Consider the following 22976-nt stretch of genomic DNA (forward strand, 5'->3'; position numbering starts at 1 on the left):
AGGCTCAGACAAAGCTGTCAGAGCTCAATTTAATACAAAAGGCAGAAGCATGAAAAGTTATGAAAACTGAGTATGAGTCCAGGCTCTGCCAGCAGGCAAACTGAATGATTTTGGGCACGTATTTTTATTAACATTCTAAACCTCTTATTACTGACCTGAAAACAAAAAAAAGAAAGAAATGAACAACAGAATCTCTAAGGTTATCACATGCTTCTTAAAAGTTCATGAACTGTGTTGAAAATAGATTCCTTCACTAAGAGGGAATCAGAATTTAGTATTCCCTATAATGGAATTGTACAATTCAAATTAGCGTATTGAAAAGGACTCCTGAATGGAAACACCTCTGGATAAACATTCTTGAGGTAATTATTCAGAAAACTTTATATTAACAGGATAAGAAATTTGCAAATACACCTTAAAAGTCTTGAAAACGAATATAAATCCAGCTCTTTTAATAGCTAAGCAAAATGAATTTTTTTCCAGATTACTCTGGATTATTTTCTATACAAATAATAGTGCCTTTTTATAGTGCGAGCTTAAGACATTTTTCTTAAAAAAGAAAGACTATCACCATAAAATAACAAAATGAATTATCTGAGAACATCTACAGTATAAAATTAGTTTCCAAAAACTTCCCGTTGTGGAGCACAGGCTCTGGACGCGCAGGCTCAGTGGCCATGGCTCACGGGCCCAGCAGCTCCGCGGCATGTGGGATCTTCCCAGACCAGGGCACGAACCGGTGTCCCCTGCATCAGCAGGCTGACTCTCAACCACTGCGCCACCAGGGAAGCCCTCCAAAAAGTTTTTGAAAAGTTAACTTAAGTCTTATAATAATCTCTCCATTTTTAATTGATCTATTAAAATATCTTAGGTTTTTCAAGCATCAAAATAAAGAATTGCAAAAGATTTCATAAGACTTAAGAGAAAAGGGGACAAGGTCATTATCATCAAATAATTAGATTTAATCTGCATTGTCATTTAGTTCAGAATTAAAGGGAAACAAATTTCAATTCTAAAGCGTAATTTTTAAAAACAATTGGAGCTATCAATTAATGGAATAGATTGTCTTTAAATCTTATACTCCACATTATTGGATCCTTTTAAGGTAGGGTTAGATGATCCTCTATCAGAGATGGCATAAAAAGAGTTTGTGAAGACATACAGATGGCCAAGAGGCACATGAAAAGATGTTCAACATCGCTAATTACTAGAGAAATGCAAATCAAAACTACAATGAGATATCACCTCACACCAGTCAAAATGGCTATCATAAAAAAATCCACAAACAATAAATGCTGGAGAGAGTGTGGAGAGAAAGGAACCCTCCTACACTGTTGGTGGGAATGTAAATTGGTACAGCCACTATGGAGAACAGTATAGAAGTTCCTTAAAAAACTAAAAATAGGGACTTCCCTAGTGGTGCGGTGGCTAAGATTCTGCACTCCCAATGCAGGGGGCCCAGGTTTGATCCCTGGTCAGGGAACTAGATCCCGCATGCTGCAACTAAGACCCGACACAGCTAATAAATAAATAAATAATTTTAAAAAACAAAACTAAACTAAACTAAAAATAGAGCTACCATATGATCCGTAATCCCACTCCTGGGCATATATCTGGAGAAGAACATGGTCTGAAAGGATACATGCACCCCAATGTTCACTGCAGCACTGTTTACAATAGCCAAGACATGGAAGCAACCTAAATGTCCATCGACAGAGGAATGGAAAAAGAAGATGTCGTACATACATATGATGGAATATTACTCAGCCATTAAAAAGAATGAAATAATGCCATTTGCAGCAACATGGACAGACCTAGAGATTGTCATACTGAGTGAAGTAAGTTTGACAGAGAAAGAGAAATATCACATTATATCACTTATATGCGAAATCTGAAAAGGAATGATACAAATGAACTTATTTACAAAACAGAAACAGACTCACAGACTTAGAGAACAAACTTATGATTACCAGGGGGGAAGGGTGGGGGAAAGGGATAGTTAGGGAGTTTGGGATTGACATGTACACACTGCTGTATTTAAAATGGATAACCAACAAGGACCTACTGTATAGCAAAGGGGACTCTGCTCAATATTATGTAACAACCTAAACAGGAAAATGTGTAACTGAATCACTTTGCTGTACAATGGAAACCATCACAACATTGTTAATCCACTATACTCCAATGTGAAATAAAAAGTAAGAGTTTGTATAATAAGTGAGAAGCTGTACTACACGACTAGTTCAATAAACTCTTAAGATTCTTTTAGCTGTACATATCACACTTTTAAGTATACAGACACTCTGAGTATTTCTCAATGTGAGCCATTCAAATCATCTGTATCAGAATCACCTGGTGGTGCTCTTTTAAAACATATATTCCTGGGGCTATCCCCCAGACATACAGTACAGATCTTAAGAGGCTGAGAAATCTGCATTTTTAACAAACATTAAAATCTGTTTAGGTTATGCCAGACAGAACACCAATTAATTAACTTTAGATATGTTCCATAAAGATGCAAAGAAAGAGATCAGAAGCAATTTTACCAAGTTTTATAGTATTTTTATTGCTACCTGGTATTCTTACTGCTACGTGCAAGATGACAGGCAAAATGATGAGATCTAATTTTTAAGCCCCTGTCCAAACCACTAAATACTAAATAATTCTAAAAGAATCTAAGATTCTACCCTTTTAAGAAACTAAATATAGTACGGAGTTATGTCATACAAAAGGCAAACTGTAAAATATCTTTCTTCACAAAAGTCAAAGAAAGCCTTGCATGCCAAACTGTGATTCTAGAGAATGCACAGACATTTATTAGACATTTTGTAGACATTTATCAAGAACAAAAATTGCCTTTCCTAAGAAGATTGAGAAAAGTTTGAAATGTCTGAGAGAGTATCTGAACTAAAAGAAAACATCATAAAGCATAATTTTTGTATCCAAGTTAAATCTAAGAAATAAATCATCTATAAGAATAAATATTTGGAAAAAGAGTTAGAAACAACCACTTTTTAGGGTGTGAGCAAACAGGCACTCTCAAATATTGCTAGTGAGAATATGATTTGGAGGGTAACTTGGTAATAGTTTTCAAAATTGCAAATGCATACCTCTTTGGCCTGCAACTCTACTTCTAGGAATTCTTTTTATATAGATATATTTTACATGTGTCAATAACAAATGTAATAAGGTCATGATTCACGATAGCATTTGGTAGCTGGAAAAGATTAAAAACAATCTAAAGTTCCATTAACCCACAACTGGTTAAATAAATTATAATACGTTTGTACAAAGAAATACCATACAGAGAGTTATGAATTATAATAATAAAAATTCTTCATATACTCATATGGAAAAATTTCCAAGACACCTTGTTAAATGAAAAGAGCAAGGTGCAGAAAAGTATGAATTGTATGATCCCACTGATGTAAAATACAAAAAAGTATGCATATACTTTTATAAGCATAAACTACCTTTGGAAAGAAAAACAAACTAGTAACAATGGATGCCACAGAGGTAAAATGGGTTCCTAGGGCCCTAGGATAGAAGGAAGACTTGACTGAATACCCTTTTGAATCTTTTGAATTGTGAACCAAGTAATAGGTTTCCTAAACAAAGAAAATAAGCTTAATATTAGAAAAATAAATAATTACTATTTCCTTTTTATCATTTATTAAAGCCAAACCAAACAAAAATGGGAAGAAAATAAAATATTTTGTATATACATGGAACTGAAAAAATACTGTCTATAGGAGAAATTCCTAAAGAAATGGGTATAAAATATATAGAACAACAACAACAAAAAACCACAAGAATAAAAGAAACAGCACTTTCTAAAAGTAAAACTACTTCTCATGCGAGGATCCAAAGCTTGCATATGGGCCATCATTACGAAGAATTAGCAGTAAACAAAGAACAGCCAAGTAATGGTAGTATTTAAATTGTTTCCCAAGGGTAACTGAAGCTTTGAAACTCTTAGGGCTTTATGAAAACTATAGAATTGAGTGCCCAAAATGTCTGTCAGTGGGATAATATCTGGAAAACCATTCAAATATAAATACAGCATTCTATAATAGCCCCTACCAAAGAAAGAAATAAATTACTAGTTCACATTATTTGTGTTCTAGTTACTTCCCACTCACTTCACAAATCAAAAGGATCCAAATCATAACCAAATGTATAAAAAAAGCATAAAAGTAAGAAAGAACCAAAATGGGCATTTAATATTTTTTATTTCAGGAATAACTAAATATAAGCTTTTAAATTTGATAAGTTCAAAGAAGCATCTTCTTCCAAAAGAAAGAGAAAAATTGAATACTGTACAAACAAAAGTATACATTCAAGACAGAATACATGTAATTGCCTAACATAAAATATTGATTCTTATTAGCCTCCTGATAAGATGGCAAAAGTCATATTATACTAAATGTGATGACCAGTTACCATGAAATGAAAACCTCAACAAAACAGTGGATCTGAATTTTACCTTAAGTAAAGCTTCATGCATGCAAATTGTGATTTTACACTGGTAAATAAAATATAGTGAAATGACTTAGTGAAAGAGGCCAAGAGGTACTGTAATCCAACTCACCAACAAGTATAGTGCTGATATAAACTGGCTGTATAAACTGACTCAGCAATGCTCCCTGTACACCAAGCACTCCCCATCTCATCAGTTTGTCACTTGAGGCCATGCTGCTTATTCTATTAACAACATCTGCAGGGCAGTAGACAGTCAGATGAATTTTGCCTTCAACAGCCACATGGAGACTCAGCTCTTCATGGGCTTCAAATGCAGACACAGAACATGGATTAAGACGCCTAGAGAAAGAAAAGAAAGTTTCTTCCTTTAAAAACCAAAGCCCTGAGCTGATCTCCCTGTGCTATGCGGCCAGCTAGAGGGGTGGGATAGGGAGGGTGGGAGGGAGGGAGAGGCAAGAGGGAAGAGGTATGGGGACACAGGTATATGTATAACTGATTCACTTTGTTATGAAGCAGAAACTAACACATCATTGTAAAGCAATTATACTCCAATAAAGATGTTAAAAAAAAACCCAAAACCCAAAGCCGACAAAGTAAAATCTGCATGTACCTAAGAACTGTTCTCAAACATATTTAACTTGCCAGTGTACGTTTAATTCCAGTAACAGAAATAGATGCAAACCCAAAGCAAGGTAGGATGGAGTGACTTCGTTCCACAAAATTAAAACCAAACAGAAATTAACCATATTTAGAGCTTCCAGCAAGGATAAATTTCATATTATTGCCATTCTTTATGTCCCTTAAAATCAAATGAAAACCCAATTTTTGTCCCTGCCATAGTTTGTGAGTTATTTCCTTTCTCCATATTAAAAGTTTTAAACACTACAAAATTAGAGAATGAAAAAAAGAAAACTGACAATTTATATTCAAGATTCACCTCCAACAAAATATGTTAAAACGGTAAAATCTAAAATTATTTTTCTTGAGGTTTCTCTCAAGAGAAACACTCACCCTTGTTTTCAAAGGTGTTACTGGAAGGCTTTTAAACAAACTATAAACCGCAGTTATCTCTAGATGGTTGGATTGAAGTGAATTTTACTTTCTTTTTTGTGCTTGCCTGTGTTGTTCAAACTTCATGCTAACTGATGCTACCCATTCATCAAGGTAATGAAGTTTTGGCCACAGACTGACCAGAAGAACAGACTGCATTCCTTAACTCCTGTGTTAGTATGTGAAGAGTGTATAAATCCATACTTCCTAAAGTTTATGAAGTATTACAACTAGAAAGGAATAGAAGATTTTCAACAGCATCAAAAAGAGAGCAGTGAAGTACATGGAATACTTAAGTAGTAGTAATGGACCAGACTGAGTGGAGGGAAGGAGAAAGAATTTGTGGTCTTTCAGCCTTCAGGCTCTTGCAGCCTACAAATAACACCTCAAGGCTGGAGGAAGAATATGGATAGATATGAATTTACTTGTTCTTTTGCTGTATGGATTCAGAATGCATGATATGGCCATCCTAGATTCCTTCAAAAACAGCTTCCATAATACTTACAATTGTGACTTAATCTGGGCTGATCCTTTAGGCAACTGGTTCATATAGAGATAAATGTTGATATTCTGCTTGAGAGTGAGTAGATTAGAAGCTGGTTCTGTACAAAATATTGATTTTTCCAACACAGCAGGATTTTTGCTGTAGAAGAGTAGAAGTTGTCTATAAAAGTACCTAAAATTAATGAGATAGAGCTTCATCAAGTAAGAAAATTTAAAAATGAAGTATCTTAAACATTATATTCATGTTATGAACAATGTCCCTATATGTCAAAAGTTTTGATATTGATAGGAACTTGTAAAATAATCTTAGCCTTACTTAATGAAGAATTAAGTCCCTTGATAAGTCTTCAGTTAGAGCCCAGTCTGCCCGGTGACCTGCCTTAAAGCATCATTCCTCGACTACCACTCCACTCTCATTTCACATTAAAGTACTCAGCTATCATTTTCTGCAAAAGACCCATTTCTCTACTGATTCCTCCCTTCTTTCTTAGACAGCTCTGCTCCCAGCCTCCTAGGTGAAGTATCAATTTTCTGCTTTACTTCTATTTTCCCTTCCATGCCAAAACAGGCAGACAACAACTGTGGTTCCCACTGCTTAGTGGTTCTGAAGACAAAAACACAAGAGCATAGGAATAACATAACAAAGCCTGTAAGTTAAATTAAGAAGTGAAATAGATTTCCTGAAACTACTAATCAAATCAGAGGACAAATACTATTTTGCTTATTTAAAAAACCATGATTTTAATCCTATCATCAGAAATATATAATAAAATATTAAGCACCAGTATAAATGACAGTGCCAAGCATGACAAGAAATAAACACAAAGAGGTAGTTTTAAAGGGGGTCAAATAATTCACTAAGCACCAATGGGGATGGGAGGACAATTAGTTGCATTACCTTCATGGACTTCCCAAAATCTTTCCTTTTAAGATTATAGGATTCTTTCCTTATTATTACAGATATATACTTAAGTTTTTCCGATAAAATAATACGTGTAAATTTGTTTTAAAATACTCCAGTAAAGAAACACCACCAACAAAAAGTGAGGGTGCATAAATTAAATAAGATCAACAGAATCCTAATAACTGGATATGCTAATAATTGGATATGATCATTGGGTATTGGTATCAGAATGCTGACAACTGAATGATGGAATTAATTATCTGATTCTCACTTTTGTTTGAAAAATTCGATTAAAAATGTTTTATAGAAAGTAAACTTAGTGACTTAAGAGAACAAAAGCTGGTAACTACTGCAGGAGGTAATGCTCATGTCCCACTTTTCATGTTTTTACAGAAAAGGAATTCCAAAGAGTAACATTCTTGGTTTATTTCTCTACTATCTGCTAATTATGCCTCTTACAAGGAGCAGAGTGACTGATAAGTTTGGAAAAAGAAACTAGGCATCCTCACTTTAGCCCCTTTCTCTCTTTCTCTCTGAGATCTGCCAGCCTAAAAAATACTTTATCGACACTCTGCTATATCGTAAACTTTGTACAGACCTCATGAGTGGAAACTCATTGATTTCTGCCTTTGGATAAGTATGACTAATTCAGGGGTGAAATAATACCAAGCCTACTTGGTCCAGATCTAAAGCTATACTCTCCAATTACTTTTATCATTAATAAAGACAGTATTTTTATCTTAAAAAAAGGTTGTATGACTCTTAAAACTGAGTTCATAAGCTCTTGATAATAGAAGCCACTAAAATTCATAGGCTTGACACTGAAATTACTATAAGGTTTCCAAAAGTGACATGAAAATATCAGATGGCTTGGATAAGTAAGAGACTGCCATACCCTTGGCTCAATGAGTAAAATTCCATTTGTAAATAAAGACATATATATGTGATTGCTTTAGGCTAAGAGCATTAATATTTGATGGCATTAAATATATCTGTTAAATATTAAGATATATTTTTATATATTTAATATATTTAATTAAATATATTTGTTACCTTACCTAAGGAGAGATCTCCTTGCTGTAACAACAGCATGAGTATCGTGCAACACTCTTCCATTTGGCTTAATGCACTGACTATAATTGTATTCACCTGTGCCTATAGCTACAACTTCCCGCTGTCCAGCTGAAAGAAAAGGTTAACAGTAGCAGGTTATTTTTACCTTCCTCTTCCCTATGTTCAACCTCCACCTCTTTCTTACCATTTTTTTTCCCATTTTTATTCAACAAACTTTTATTTGAACATCTAGTAAATGCCTGGTGTAAAAAGAGAGTAAGTTAAATGAATTAATTACACCGGTAGTTCAATGAAAAAGTCTACCTTATCATTTTAAAGTTAGTAAGATATATTGACCAAAAAGTTGGAAAAATAATTCCACAATTTCAAATAAGAGTTTGAGAGTCTTCTAGGAAGCAAAATTTAAAAAATACTTCAATAATATCACAATTTAAAAGGCAGATGTTTTATATTATACTTTATCATTTTTACTACAATCAATAGAATCATTTTTTGCTGTACTCCATTTGAGATTTCTTTGAAATTCTATGCTCAGAAGATAGTTTTTTTCCTTTCACCTCCTACCTATGTGGCCTTTCTATATCCTAGTTGCTAGATCATTGTTCTTTTTTCTGTTCTTTTTTCTCATGAGATAGGTACTCATGCTATAGTTTACCTCTGTGTTGATGATTTCAGAAAATCTCTAGTCTTAGTCTTTCAAAGTTCAGTTCCACATCTGCAACTACCTAAGAAAGGACTTCCATTAATTCCACAAAAATTTTTGCGGTCCTACCAAATACTAGGCAGTGCAATAGATGCTAGGAATCAAACGCTGATTAAGACAGGCCCTCATGAAGCTTCTAATAGGAGAGAAGAAAAAAAGACTAAAACCACAAATTGTAATAAAAGCTTTGAAGGAAACAGATACACGGCTAATTTAAAGAATATTAGCAGGAAAGACTACCTCATGAAGACCAGTTGCAGAATCCCTCCTTATGAAACTGAAATTTAAGTTTCATTATGAGTGAGCAGCAAAAGGAGTGGGGTAAAGGATTCCAGTAAGGCCCAAGAAGCTGAATTAGGGGCTCTGTTACAGTAGTCCAGGTCAGAGATAATGACTTAAGACTCAAATGATGGAGGTTAAATGAAAAAAAAGGAAGATCAGACCTGAGATAGAGTTTGAGGATATAATAAACAGGACTTGAAGATAAATTGTAAGATGTTAGGGGAAGGGATAAATAATGGATGACTTAGATTTTTAGCAGCTGGATGGATGCCATTTACTGAGATAAAGGCAGCTGGAGGAGTAGGATTAGATGAGAAAAGTAAAAATGTTCTATTATCTCTAATGTATTGGGTTGGCCAAAAAGTTCTAGTATGGGTATGGGGGATGGGGTGATATAAGGGAATTGTATAGTGTCAGTGTAAGTTCTGGAATGGTGATCTATGTTCTGAGTTATAATGGGCAGTAGTGTAGCCAAGAGCTCAGCTTCTTTCTCTGTAACTCAAACTGCAATGTTTCAGGGAGATACTAGAGTTTGATAATGTAGGAAAAAGAGGGAATAACCAAAAGAAGAAATTCACCAAGATGTAAGAGGAAATGGCAGGCAAGCCTACCCTGTCCTCCACTGGGCTCACAGCCACCACACAGGGTCTGGTCTTATGGCCAACTGGGTCAGGGGCCAGGCCTGCCTACCCACATGCCCAGAGTAGTAGGCCCCACCACAACAGAAGGGCACACACATTCTAAATAGAGGGCACCCCTAGAGTATACAGCCCTGGTGACCAGAGAAGAATGTGTTGCTGGGCCCCATAGGATGTCTCCTACAAAAGGCTACTTCTCCAAGAGGGGGAAATGTAACTGAACTACTTAACACACAGAAATAAACACACAGAGAATTGGGCAATACAAAGAGACAGAGAATTATGTTCCAAATGAAGGAATAAGACATAACCTCACTAAAAGAACTAAACGAAGTGGAGATAAGCAATCTACCTGATTAAAGAGTTCAAGATAATGATCATAAATATGGTCACTGAAGACAGGAGAAGAATGGATGAACACAGAGGTAGAAAATATGAAGAACCACCAAACAGAGCTGAGGAATACAATAACTAAAATAAAAAATACACTAAAAAAATCAACAGTAGATTAGCTAGTACAGAGGAACGAATCAGCGATCTGGAAGACTAAGTGGTGGAAGTCACCTAAGCTAAAGAGAAAAAAAAGAACTTAAAAAATGAGGATAGTTTAAGACACCTCTGAAACAATACCAAGCATACTAACATGTGCATTATAGGGGTCCCAGAAGGAGAAGAGAGACAGAAAGGGGCAGAGAACTTATTTGAAGAAATAGTAGCTAAAAACTTCTCTAACCTGGGGAAGAAAATAGAAAATAGGTCCAGGAGTCACACAGGCTCAAAAAGGTGAACTGAAAGAGGTTCAAACCAAGACACATTATAATTAATAAGGAAAATATTAAAGATAAAGCAAGAGAATAGCAGAAAGAGAAAGGCAACTAGTTACATACAAGGGAACTCCTATAAGACTTTTAGCTGACTTTTCAGCAGAAACTTTGCAGGCCAGAAGGGAGTGGCACAATATATTCAAAGCAATGAAAGGAAAAGAACCTACATGAAAGGAAAAAACCTACGGTAGAGGATACTCTACCTGACCAGGTTATCATTTAGATTTGAAGGAAAGACAAACATTTTACAGATAAGCAAAAACTAAAAGAGTTCAGCACCAAAAAATCAGCTTTACAAGAAATGTTAAAGGGACTGCTCTAAACAGAAAAGATCACAATTAGAAATATGAAAATTACGAAAGGAAAAATTTCACTGGTAAAGGCAAACATACAGTAAAGTTGATAGATTAGCCACTTATAAGATTAGTAGGAAGGTTAAAAAACAAAAGCAGTAAAATCATCTATAGCCACAACAAGTAGTTAAGGGATACACATGCCAAAAAGATGTAAAATACATTAACCTTTGGGGGGAGTAAAAATACAGGGTGATTAGAATGCATCTGAACTTCAGAGATCATCAACTTAAAATACTCACCCATATATATATATATATATATACACACACATATATATAAAAAAACCGATAATACAGATACACACACAAAAAAGGGAAAGGAATCCAAACACAACCACTAAAGACAGTCATCAAATCACAAGGGAAGAGAGCAAAAGAAGGGACAAATAAGAACTACAAAAATAATCTGAAAACAAGTTAACAAAATGGTAATAAGTATATATCTATCAATAATTACTTTAAATGTAAATGAACTAAAAGCTCCAATCAAAAGACATAAAGTGTCTGAATAAGAAAACAAGATCCGGGCTTCCCTGGTGGCGCAGTGGTTGAGAGTCCGCCTGCCGATGCTAGGGGACACGGGTTCATGCCCCGGTCCGGGAAGATCCCACATGCCGCGGAGCGGCTGGGCCTGTGAGCCATGGCCACTAAGCCTGCACGTCCGGAGCCTGTGCTCTGCAACGGGAGAGGCCACAACAGTGAGACGCCCACGTACCGCAAAAAAAAAAAACAAAAAAAAACATAGAAGAAAACAAGATCCACATATATACTACCTACAAGAGACTCACTTCAGATCTAAAGACACACAGATTGAAAGTGAAGGGGACAAAGGTATTCCATGAAAACAGAATGAAAAGAAAGCTGGAGTAGCAATACTTATTATCAGACAAAACAGACTTTAAAACAAAGACAGTAAAAAGACAGAAGAGGACACTACACAATGATAAAGGGATCGATCCTAAAAGTATATATAACATTGTAAATGTAAAGCACTCAACATAGGAGCACCTAGATATATAAAGCAAATATTAATAAATGTAACAGGAGAAACTGACAATAATACAGTAATAGTAGGGGACTACACCCCACTTACATCAATGGCCAGACCATCCAGACACAAAATCAATTAGAAAACGCCGGTTTTGGATGACACATCAGACCAGATGGAATTAAACATATATGGAACATTTCATCCAAAACAGCAGAATACACATTCTTTTCAAGGGCACGTGGAACATTCTCCAGGACAGGTCACATCCTATGCCATAAAATAAGTCTCAATAAATTTAAGAATACTGAAATCATATAAGGCATCTTTTCCGACCACAACCCTATGAAAGTGGAAATCAATCACAAGAAACAAAAGCACAAAAAAGCACAAACAGGTGGAGTCTAAACAACATGTTACTAAACAATCAATGGATCACTGAAGAAATCAAAAAGGAAATAAAAAAATACCTGGACACAAATGAAACTGCAAGCACAATGACCCCAAACCTAGCAAAAGCAGATGTAAGAAGGAAATTAAAACAAGTCTACTTCAGGGCTTCCCTGGTGGTGCAGTGGTTGAGAATCTGCCTGCCAATGCAGGGGACACCGGTTTGAGCCCTGGTCTGGGAAGATCCCACGTGGCATACAGCAACTAAGCCTGTGTGCCACAACTACTGAGCCTGAACTCTAGAGCCCGTGAGCCAGAACCACTGAGCCCACATGCCACAACTACTGACGCCCGCACACCTAAAGCCCAGGCTCCGCAACAAGAGAAGCCACTGCAATGAGAAGCCCACACACCACAATGAAGAGCAGCCCCCACTCGACGCAACTAGAGAGGGCTGGCATGCAGCAACAAAGACCCAATGCAACAATCAATCAATCAATCAATTAATAAATAAAATAAACTATAAAACTTCTAAAAAAATTAGAAAAAAACAAGTCTACTTCAGGAAACAAGAAAAATCTCAAATCAATCATCTAATCTTACACCTCAAAGAACAAGAAAAATAGATATAGCCAAAACCTAAAGTTAGAAGAAAAGAAATCAGAAAGATCAGAGCAGAAATAAATGAAATAGAGAATTAAAAAAAACAATAGAAAAGATCAATGAAACTAAGTTTGTTCTCCGAAAAGAAACAAAATTGATAAACCTTTAGCCAGATACATCAAGAAAAAGAGAGAAGGCCCACGTAAATAAAATTGGAAATGAAAAAAGGGAAGTTACAACTGACACCACAGAAATACCAAGAATCATAAGAGATTACTCTGAACAATTATATGCCAATAAAATTAACAACCTATAAGAAACAGATAAATTCCTAGAAACATACAATCTCCCAAGACTGAACCAGGAAGAAACAGAAAATATGAACAGACCAATTACTAGTAATGAAATTGAATCAGTAATTAAAAAACTCCCAACATACAAAAGTCCAGGACCAGATGGCTTCACAGGTGACTTCTACCAAACATTTAGAGAAGAGTTAATACCTATTCTTCTCAAACTATTCCAAAAATTGAAGAGGAGGGGTCACTTCCAAACTCATTCTATAAGGCCAGCGTTACCCTGACACCAAAACCAGACAAAGATACCACAAAAAAAGAAAATTACAGACAAATGTGCCTAAACACAGATGCAAAAAAATCTTCAGCAAAATATTAGCAAACCAAATTCAACAATACATTAAAAGAAGGATCATACACCATAATCAAGTGGGATTTATTCTGGGGATGCTAGGATGGTTTAATATCCACAAATCAATCAATGTGACACACCACATTAACAAACTGAAAATTAAAAAGCATATGATCATCTCAATAGATGCAGAAAAAGCTTTCAGCAAAATTCAACATCCATTTATGATTTAAAAAAAACTCTCAACAAAGTGGGTAGCAACAGAACATACCTCAACATAACAAAGGCCATAAGTGACAAACCCACAGCCAACATCATACTCAATGGTGAAAAGCTGAAAGCATTTCTTCTTATATCAGAGGAATAAGATAAGGATACCCATCCTCCCTACTTTTATTCAACATAGTATTGGAAGCCCTAGCCACAGTAATCAGACAAGAAAAAGAAATAAAAGGAAAACAAATTGGATCAGAAGAAGTAAAACTGTCACTGTTTGCAGATGACATGCTATATACAGAAATCCTTAAAGACTCCACCAAAAAACTATTACAACTAATAAATGAATTCAGTAAAGTTGCATGATACAAAATTAATGTATAGAAATCTGTTGCATTTCTATACACTAATAATGAACTATCAAAAACACAAATTAAAAAAGCAATCCCATTTAAAATTGCATCAGAAAGAATAAAATACATAGGAATAAATCTAACCAAGGAGGTAAAAGACATACTTAGAAAACTGTAAGACGTTAATGAAGGAACTGAAGTTGACAACAAATAACTGGAAAGATATACCATGCTCAAGGACTGGAAGAAGTAATATTCTTAAAATGACCATACTACCCAAGGCAATCCACAGACTCAATGCAATCCTTATCAAAGTATCAACAACATTTTTCACAGAACTGGAACAAATAATTGTACAATTTGTATGGAAACACAAAAACACCCAAATAGCCAAAGTGATCTTGAGACAGAATGATAAAGATTGGAGGTATCATGCTCCATGATTTCAAACTAAACTTGACCCTTGAAAAATCATATGTATCTTCTCCCCACCTAGGTCACAAAAAATCCTTAAGAATAAGAACCAAATATCAAATTGTTTTTGTATCATCTATAATATTCAGAGATGAATATAAAATTCAAATCTGTTTAATTAATGATCAATCTAGAACATTACAGGATAAATAAAAGGTAAAATGTAATTGGAATCACATCAAAATATTCACAGGAAAAAACACAGATTCATGATTTTTCACTTTAATCTTTTATTATTTGAAAGTGAAGAAAATGTTAATTTTTATAGAGTCTCTCTCAATATTTGTTATAATGGGGTTAGATTTCAAGATGGTAGTGACTCCAACACAGTTACTGATTAAAATATTAGGTTATTTTACCATTCTGCAGTTCTCTATTGGTTCCTATTCAGTATACTTTATCTCTTCCTTTGAGAATCTTTGTGTTTAATGACCCACACCTACTAGAAAGGGCCACTTCAAATCAATGCAGCACCACTGTCAACAGGGGCAAAGATAGTTAATTAAAATATTACCATAGCGTAGTTCAGATCATTAAGTTACTTAATAGCTTTTGTACAAATGAACACATCCCAAGTACTTGCACTTACCTCTTTCAATTATAAAAGCAGCTAATGAGTTGCTACATTTCAGATACTCTGAATGATTAGAAATTAGTTGATAAAATGTTCCTTTAACGATCTGTGAAATCTTTGCAAACTGAATATGTCTCCCTTCTAGAATAAAAAAATCAAATGCAATATGAATTTGAAGAACACTGTGCTTTCTCCCAGAGGTCTCTATTATTCCTCTTATAACCTTTCAATTGAATGAGTTAATTTATAGAGATATGTAAGCAAATTTATAATTTATGTCATGATTGATTTTAAAGTATTCCATTCTAAAAGAACACAAGCTATTGAGCTTTTTGGATTCTTGTAAAAAGATGTATAAGTATTACATATTAGAGGATTACTAATTTATAATTGATAAAACATTCAAAAGTCATACAGGACACAAGACAATTCTCTGTTGTATGGGATTGTCCCACATTGCCTGACAAGCAACATCTCAATGAATGCCAGCAGTCTTCTCCAATCACTGTGACAATCAAAATATACTCCTAAGTATTTGTCCCACTGACAACCACTGCAAAGCACTAAACACTTAGACTCTTGATATAGTTCCACGTTCGCACTAAAAAAAAAAGTCCCAAACTTTGAAAGGAGATAGTCTGAAGTAATCAGGATTACCATAGAACAGTTATAACCAAGAACAGACATCAAAAGTCACCCATGGACCTTTTTAAAAAAATGAAAGACTTGAGGTTCTGAGATAGGGCCCTGGCCATCTGTTGCTTTGTGTATGTATGCTTGTATATCCCCAGGGAAGAATCATTATTCTAGAGAATGAGAGGTTGCAGAATCACTTAATATAGTATTTCTCAAAGTTTAGTTGTTTACTAAACACTGATAGTTCTTGTTAGTTGCATGGTAGTTGCTAAGTAGTCTATCAAGTGGTTCGCAGTCCACTATATCCTCAGAGGAAAAAAGTAAATGAAACAATTTTGCTCTCATACCTTGCATATATATGAACTGTATAACTATATTTTTCACAGAAATTCTTTTTACTTGCTTAATAATTAAAAAGGCACAGAAATGATAAAAATTTAATGTTAGTAGTCTCAGCTAAGACAACTCATTTCAGTAAGGCCATTTACAAGTTTTTACTTATATTTGTTAAACTTGAATTTTTCTTTGTTAATATTGTTAATGTTCTCTTAGCAAAAACATGTAAAGTCACATCAAAAAGAGTTAAAGAACATCATAAACACAATCAGAAGAATGAACTACTTGCTATATTCTTTTATCTAACCACAAAGCATACAATGAGAAGGTGCAAATTATTATAATTGCATGCTAGCATATATTTCATTTAAATTAGTAAAACCATCACATGGTGTAAAACTTAGCTTTTCGTGTTTATGCAGTAAAACTATGACTGAGAAGTACTCAACAACTTGGCTCAGCTTATTACCAAAAGCTTACGATACAGGAGAAGCATATTCATTTGATGATAGTATAAAGTTAAACGTTTTTCCCCCACTGAAACAGCAATATAAGAGATGTACATTCATAAGTCTCCCTCTCCAAATGCAACCACTATTACCAGTATGGATATTTTGATAAACAAAATATACATCTAAACATACACTAATTAAAAAATAAAAACTGGGGCATGCTAAAATCCACTTTGCATTTACAGTAAGTTCTCTACATACGAACCTTCAAGTTGTGAACTTTCAAAGATGCAAAGGTACGTTCATATGTCCAATCATGTAAGTTAGTTCATGTGTCTGTCATTACACTGTCACGTGTGTGCATCCTCTAAAAGTGGTTGTGCTTTTGTGTACTTTACTGTACAGTACTGTATACAGTAGTACAGTATATTTATTTCAAGCCTAGGATGTCTGGAAGCAAGTGTAAAAGCAGCAGTGATGTAGCTGATACTACTGTACTTTTCAAGGTACTGTATTGTAAGATTAAAAGTGTTGGGGCTTCCCTGGTGGCACTCTGGTTGAGAGTCCGCCTGCCGATGCTGGGGACGTGGGTTCGTGCCCCGGTCCGGGAGGATCCCACATGCCGCGGAGCGGCTGGGCCCATGAGCCATGGCTGCTGAGCCTGCGCGTCCGGAGCCTGTGCTCCGCAACGGAAGAGGCCACAACAGTGAGAGGCCTGCGTACCGAGAAAAAAAAAAAAAATTATTTTTTGTGTTTGTTTTTTATATATTATTTGTGTGAAAAGTATTATAAACCTATTACAGTACAGTACTATATAGCCGATTGTGTTATTTGGGTACCTAGGCTAACTTTGTTGGACTTATGAACAAACTGGACTTACAAACACGCTCTCAGAATGGAACTCGTTTGTATGTAAGGGACTTACTGTACTTGGTCTTGGGCATCATTCAGAGGTAGTGCTACCCTCCTTCTTCTTAATGGTTCCATACAATGAATGCACTGTAATTTATTTTATCATGTCCTATACAGTTAGCAATTATTTTGTGCAATGATATAGAATAGAAAAATACACTGCAATCAGTACTGACAGATCAAGAATTATGTGTGTGTCAAGAGAATATTTTGCTGCATATTAAAAACGTTGCACCTGAATATCATAAAGGATGTTTGGAAGTTAACAATGTACTGATACAGCTCTTGATCTTAACTGGTGTTGAAGGAAATAACAAATGTTGTGAATATAATCAAATCTTAGTTACTAAATGTATCTCTTACTAGCATGCATATGAAGGAATAAGGAGCAAGTGCAATACTATTTTTCCTATACATGTGCGCTGGTTGCTGAGGAAATAAAATGTTCTCACAAACTATTGGAAGTGAAGGATGACACAAAAACATGACATACATGATGCTAATTAACACCGGTTCTTTGATTTCCAGTTGCTAATTTCAAGTGATCTTTAGTATCATAAGTAACCTGAACCTATCTTCAGAGCCAAAATATCACTATATTAAATGAAGATACACTCCAGTAAAAATATGGCGAAGTAGACAGGCTGTGAAATGGTGATACCCTCCATAACTAGCCCAGCAGGACCTGTTCAGGAGATTTTTATGTATCTCAAATCTTTTTTTCTTCAAAAGTGATAACATTCAACACCCGTGTTTATCTATAAGCCTGATAATGATGTCTGTTCTCCATTTCCCAACTAAAAGAAAACTGTCAAGTTTTAACTTTTTAACTCCTTTCCTGAGCCTACCAAACCTGACTCTACTCATGTATTTCTTTAAACATACCGTTAACCACATACTCTTTCTTCCCCATAGATTGATGTGTTTTCTCAGGGTAACAGTAGTTTATATTATTTGCCAACCCGGGATTCTTTTTAACTATTCATTAAAAATGTCCACAGAGGCTGAAAAGAAAGACTAGAGTCCCTTCTCATATTAAGAAATCATTGCTGTTGGACTGACCACTCACTGTCCTTCTGTTCATCAATTCCTATGACCATTAGGGTAAATGACTATCTCTGACTGACTATATTTAACTATTGGTAGACTTCGCCTTTTGAATGTGCCTATTTTCCCTGGTCTGGTCGTTTTACTCCAAACAAGCACACAAATGCAGCTTTTTTTCTGTCTCAGAAAGACAATGGAAAACCAAACCTGAAAAGGCATAAATCCTAATCCTCAGACCTGGAAAAGACAAAGAAAGAAACGCTGTTCTTCACTTTAGTTGCACAAACACTCTAAAGTCTGAAGTGTTACTATTATGTAGGCAATGTAGAAATTAAGGATAATTTCCTGCCTTTCAGGGGATTCACAATCTAATGGGAAAAGTATACAATAATCTACATAATGTTGAATATAATAAAATGTTAAAATAATGGTAGTTACTATTTAGTGAGCACCTACTGTGTGCCAGGCACTGATCAAGTTTTTTTTTAAATGCATAAATTAATTTAATCCTCACAATAACCCTATGAGGTAATTATTGTTGTAGCTATTTTATAGACAGAGAAATTAAGGTGTACAGAGAAGTAACTGGTCCTAGGTCACATAACTAGTAATTTCAATTGCAGTTATAGTTTTCTTTGGGCTTGAGTGACAAATAACTAACATTAAAAGAAAGTGAATAGATTACTTGAAATGAATACCCCAACCATCAAGCACCAGAAAGCCACTGGATTTCATTAATGACCGGCCCACCGAAGCAAAGAGTTCTCAAAAAAGCAGTTATATGATATTGATAAGCCGTCTCTTTATAGGAAAGAAACCACTTCTTCAATAGTTCCTCTCCAATTTTATTATCTCTCTAATTTTTAGCAGAGTATGGAAGGAAATACTCATCTTTGTTGAAGTGTGACAGGTTTGAATAATAAAATACTAATGTACATTTTCATACCTATGCATATTTTAATTATATGCTGTTATAATTTTTAATTGGGTTAATCTTCTTTAAAAATTATCATAGGGGCTTCCCTGGTGGCACAGTGGTTGAGAATCTGCCTGCTAATGCAGGGGACACGGGTTCGAGCCCTGGTCTGGGAGGATCCCACATGCCGCGGAGCAACTAGGCCTGTGAGCCACAACTACTGAGCCTGCACATCTGGAGCCTGTGCTCCGCAACAAGAGAGGCCGCAACAGTGAGAGGCCCACACGCCACGATGAAGAGTGGCCCCCGCTTGCCACAACTAGAGAAAGCCCTCGCACAGCAACGAAGACCCAACACAGCAAAAATAAATTAATTAATAAATTCCTACCCTCAAATATCTTCTTAAAAAAAAAAAAATTATCATAAAGGACTTTCCTTCCATAATGTACTTTTGAAACATATACTGGTTCAGGTGAAACAATAGGTTCTGCAGGGATAGGAGGGGGACCTGTAAATAAAACAAAAACATAAGGAAAAATGAAACATCAAATGTTCCAAAGAGCAGGTATCATACTACTCTGTAATAAAACAGCAATCCAAGAATGATTATCTTTTCTGTATACTTCTGCCAACTCTAGGCCATCTACTATCCATTAGCTCAGCCTTGCTAAATGTCTTTCCTATATTGAAATCAATTCTACAAACACCAAATACCTTTCTGGGTGCCCTATTCTTATGCTACTATATAGCTTGCTTTGTAATAGATTCAACATTCTGAAAACCGGTAAAAATGAAACCCTGTTCTAAACGCTTATGAACAATTTTTTTTTTATTTTTTTATGAACAATTTTATATTTACAATAATACTAGGTAAAACATTTAAACTTAATATTCTACCAAAAAGTTAGTAAGTAAAAAATTACCATTTTAATACTATTTTATCAGAGTAGTTTGTAGGGGAATACTTCATTCAAAGTTTTCTAAGCTTTTAGTCCCATTCTTTGCAATAGCTTTCCAATTTGGTTCCCAAGTTGGGAAATCCAGGAAGAACAAGAAAAGAACATGACACTAAACTAAAGGGATAAAAGATCAGGAAAGCGTAAATGAGAAGGGTCCAGGAGCAAAGGTTCAACTAAAGTACTCAATATCTCTCAAGAAATCATTCATAAAGACAAAGAAAGAAAATAGAACTGCTACTCTGGACCTCATTTTGAGTAAAAATGAGAAACTGGTTGTAACATAGAAATTAGCAAAGAAAGACTGACAATGTCATCTTGGGGTTCACATTAAGTAAATGTTGACTATCGTTAGATATATACACTCTGGACTTTAAATAAGCAGAACTTTAAAAACTCAGAGAAAGATGTATTTTTTCCATCTACTCAGTGAGGATCAAGTGAAATGAAAACTAAAGATATTAAATCCTGTTTATCAAGCACAAATGCTTTCAATAAATAAGAGAATGTGACTGTACAAGTTGGTCTGCATTTTGAAACACCATATACAGAGTAATCTTGAAAAAGATGAACAAAGTTGGAGGACTCAACACTTCCTGAATTCAAAACTTAATTTACAAAAGTTACATTAATCAAAACAGTGTGGCAATGGCATAAAGACAGACACTTATAGACCTATGAAATAGAATAGAAAGTGCAGAAATAAATCCTTACAAAGGTGGTCAAATGATTCTCAACAAAGGTGTCAATACCATTCAATAGGGGAAAGGACAGTCTTTTCTACAGATTATGCTGGAAAAACATGATATCCACATGCAAAAGAATGAAGTTGGACCCTCAGATAACCCTATATACAAAAATTAACACAATATGGATCAAAGACCCAAACGTAAGAGCTAAAACTATAAAACCTTTAGAAGAAAACATGGGCAGAAAGCTTCATGACATTGGACTTGGCAATGATTTCTTGAATCTGATGAAAGGCACAAGAAACAAAAAAAATAGGCAAACTGGACTTTTTCAAAATTGAAAACTTCTGTGACTCAAAGGCCACTATTAACAGAGTAAAAATGCAAATCACAAAAGAGGGGCAAATATTTGCAAATCACATATCTGATAAGGGATTGTTATCTGGAATATACAGAGGACTCCTAAAACTCAAAAGAAAACCAAACAACCCAATTCAAAAATGGGCAAAGGACATGAGTATGACATTTCTCTAAAGAAGATATACAAGTGGGCAATAAGCACATGAAAAAAATGCTCAACATCACTGATAATTAGGGAAAGCAAATCAAAATCACAATGAGACATGATATCACACCCATTAGGATGGCTACTATCAAAAAAATGAATAATAGCAAGTGTTGACAAGGATGTCGAAAAATTGGAACCCTTGTGCACTGTGGGTGGAATGTAAAAGGGTGCAGCCATTATGGTAAACAATACAGCAGTTCTTCAAAAAAATTAAATACAAAATTACCATATGATCCAGCAATTCCACTGCTGGGTATAAAACCTGAACAATTGAAAGCAGGGTGTCAAAGAGATATTTGTACACCCATGTTCATAGCAGCATTATTTACAATAGTCAAAAGGAGAAGCAACCCAAATGCCCATCAACAGAAGAATGGATAAACAATATGTGGTATACACATATAATAGAATTATTATTCAGCCTTAAAAAGGAAGGAAATTCTGACAGATGCCACAACATGGATAAACTGGCTAAGTGAAATAATCCAGTCACAAAAGAGACACATACTGTATGATTCTACTTAAATGAGGTACCTAGAGAAGTCAAATTAATATAGACAGAAAGTAGAATGGTAACTGCCATGGGCTTGGTGGAGGGGGGAATGCGAGTAACTGTTTAATGAGTATAGAATTTCAGTTTTGCAAGATGAACAGTTATGGATATTGGATGCACAAAAAAGTGAATGTACTTAACACTACTGAACTGTACATTTAAAATGGTTAACTTGGTCATTTTTATGTTTTAAATACATGCATTACAAAAAGTTTACGTTACTTTTACATTATTAAATGATTTTTTAAGGGGTATTGAACTAAAATAAACACAGAGCCAGATTCTTAAATCACTGTGTCAAAAAGTGTTAGATTTTCAAAACCTAGCATAATATCATTAAGCATACTGCTCTTGAAAAGAGTCAGAGCAAAAAAGTATTTATATGGTTAACAAAAAACTAAGAATATACTTTTAAAAACACCATGTACAATATATGAAAGAAGATATACATGAAAGATAATTCTGATGAGTTCAGAATTTTGAAAAAATTAGTTTTTAAAATTTTACATTATAAATAGGGAGGAGACTAGAAAAACAAATATAACATTAACAGCAAAGAAAAGAAATAAATACTCAATACTTATCTTCCATATCTCTTCACAAGAAAAATAAATAGTTAAGCTCAGTTGTCTAGGACAAACATTTTAAAGAAGAAAATGTAGTTCATTATAAGGGAAAAGATGACCTAATTGAATTATTTCCAGGCTCTACGCCAAGAGAAAACCTTTTATTAAAGAACTCTTAGTCATCATTAAGGAACTATTGGCACTTTTTGAGAAAACAATGGTGAATATAAAAGTGGCATCAGTGCAGATGGGAAAATGCTACTTTAATTTTCACAAAAAAGGG

General features: G+C 34.8%; 1 protein-coding gene across 1 annotated transcript in view; it reads right to left on the reverse strand.

The window, feature by feature from the left end:
- The window catches only part of ADAD1 (adenosine deaminase domain containing 1), a gene marked incomplete at its 3' end in the record, with an annotated part of 44978 nt that overhangs the window by 17017 nt on the left and 4985 nt on the right, over positions 1-22976 (reverse strand). Inside the window, exons 4-8 of the mRNA XM_082838127.1 lie at positions 19505-19869; positions 15078-15285; positions 7999-8122; positions 6038-6208; positions 4592-4821 (exon numbers count right to left, since the gene is read on the reverse strand). Coding sequence (XP_082694253.1) covers positions 4592-4821; positions 6038-6208; positions 7999-8122; positions 15078-15285; positions 19505-19869 — 1098 coding nt within the window. The remainder of the gene's footprint in view (positions 1-4591; positions 4822-6037; positions 6209-7998; positions 8123-15077; positions 15286-19504; positions 19870-22976) is intronic.

Source organism: Leucopleurus acutus (genome assembly GCF_964270905.1).
Source record: "Leucopleurus acutus genome assembly, chromosome: 4".
Lineage (NCBI taxonomy): Eukaryota > Metazoa > Chordata > Mammalia > Artiodactyla > Delphinidae > Leucopleurus > Leucopleurus acutus.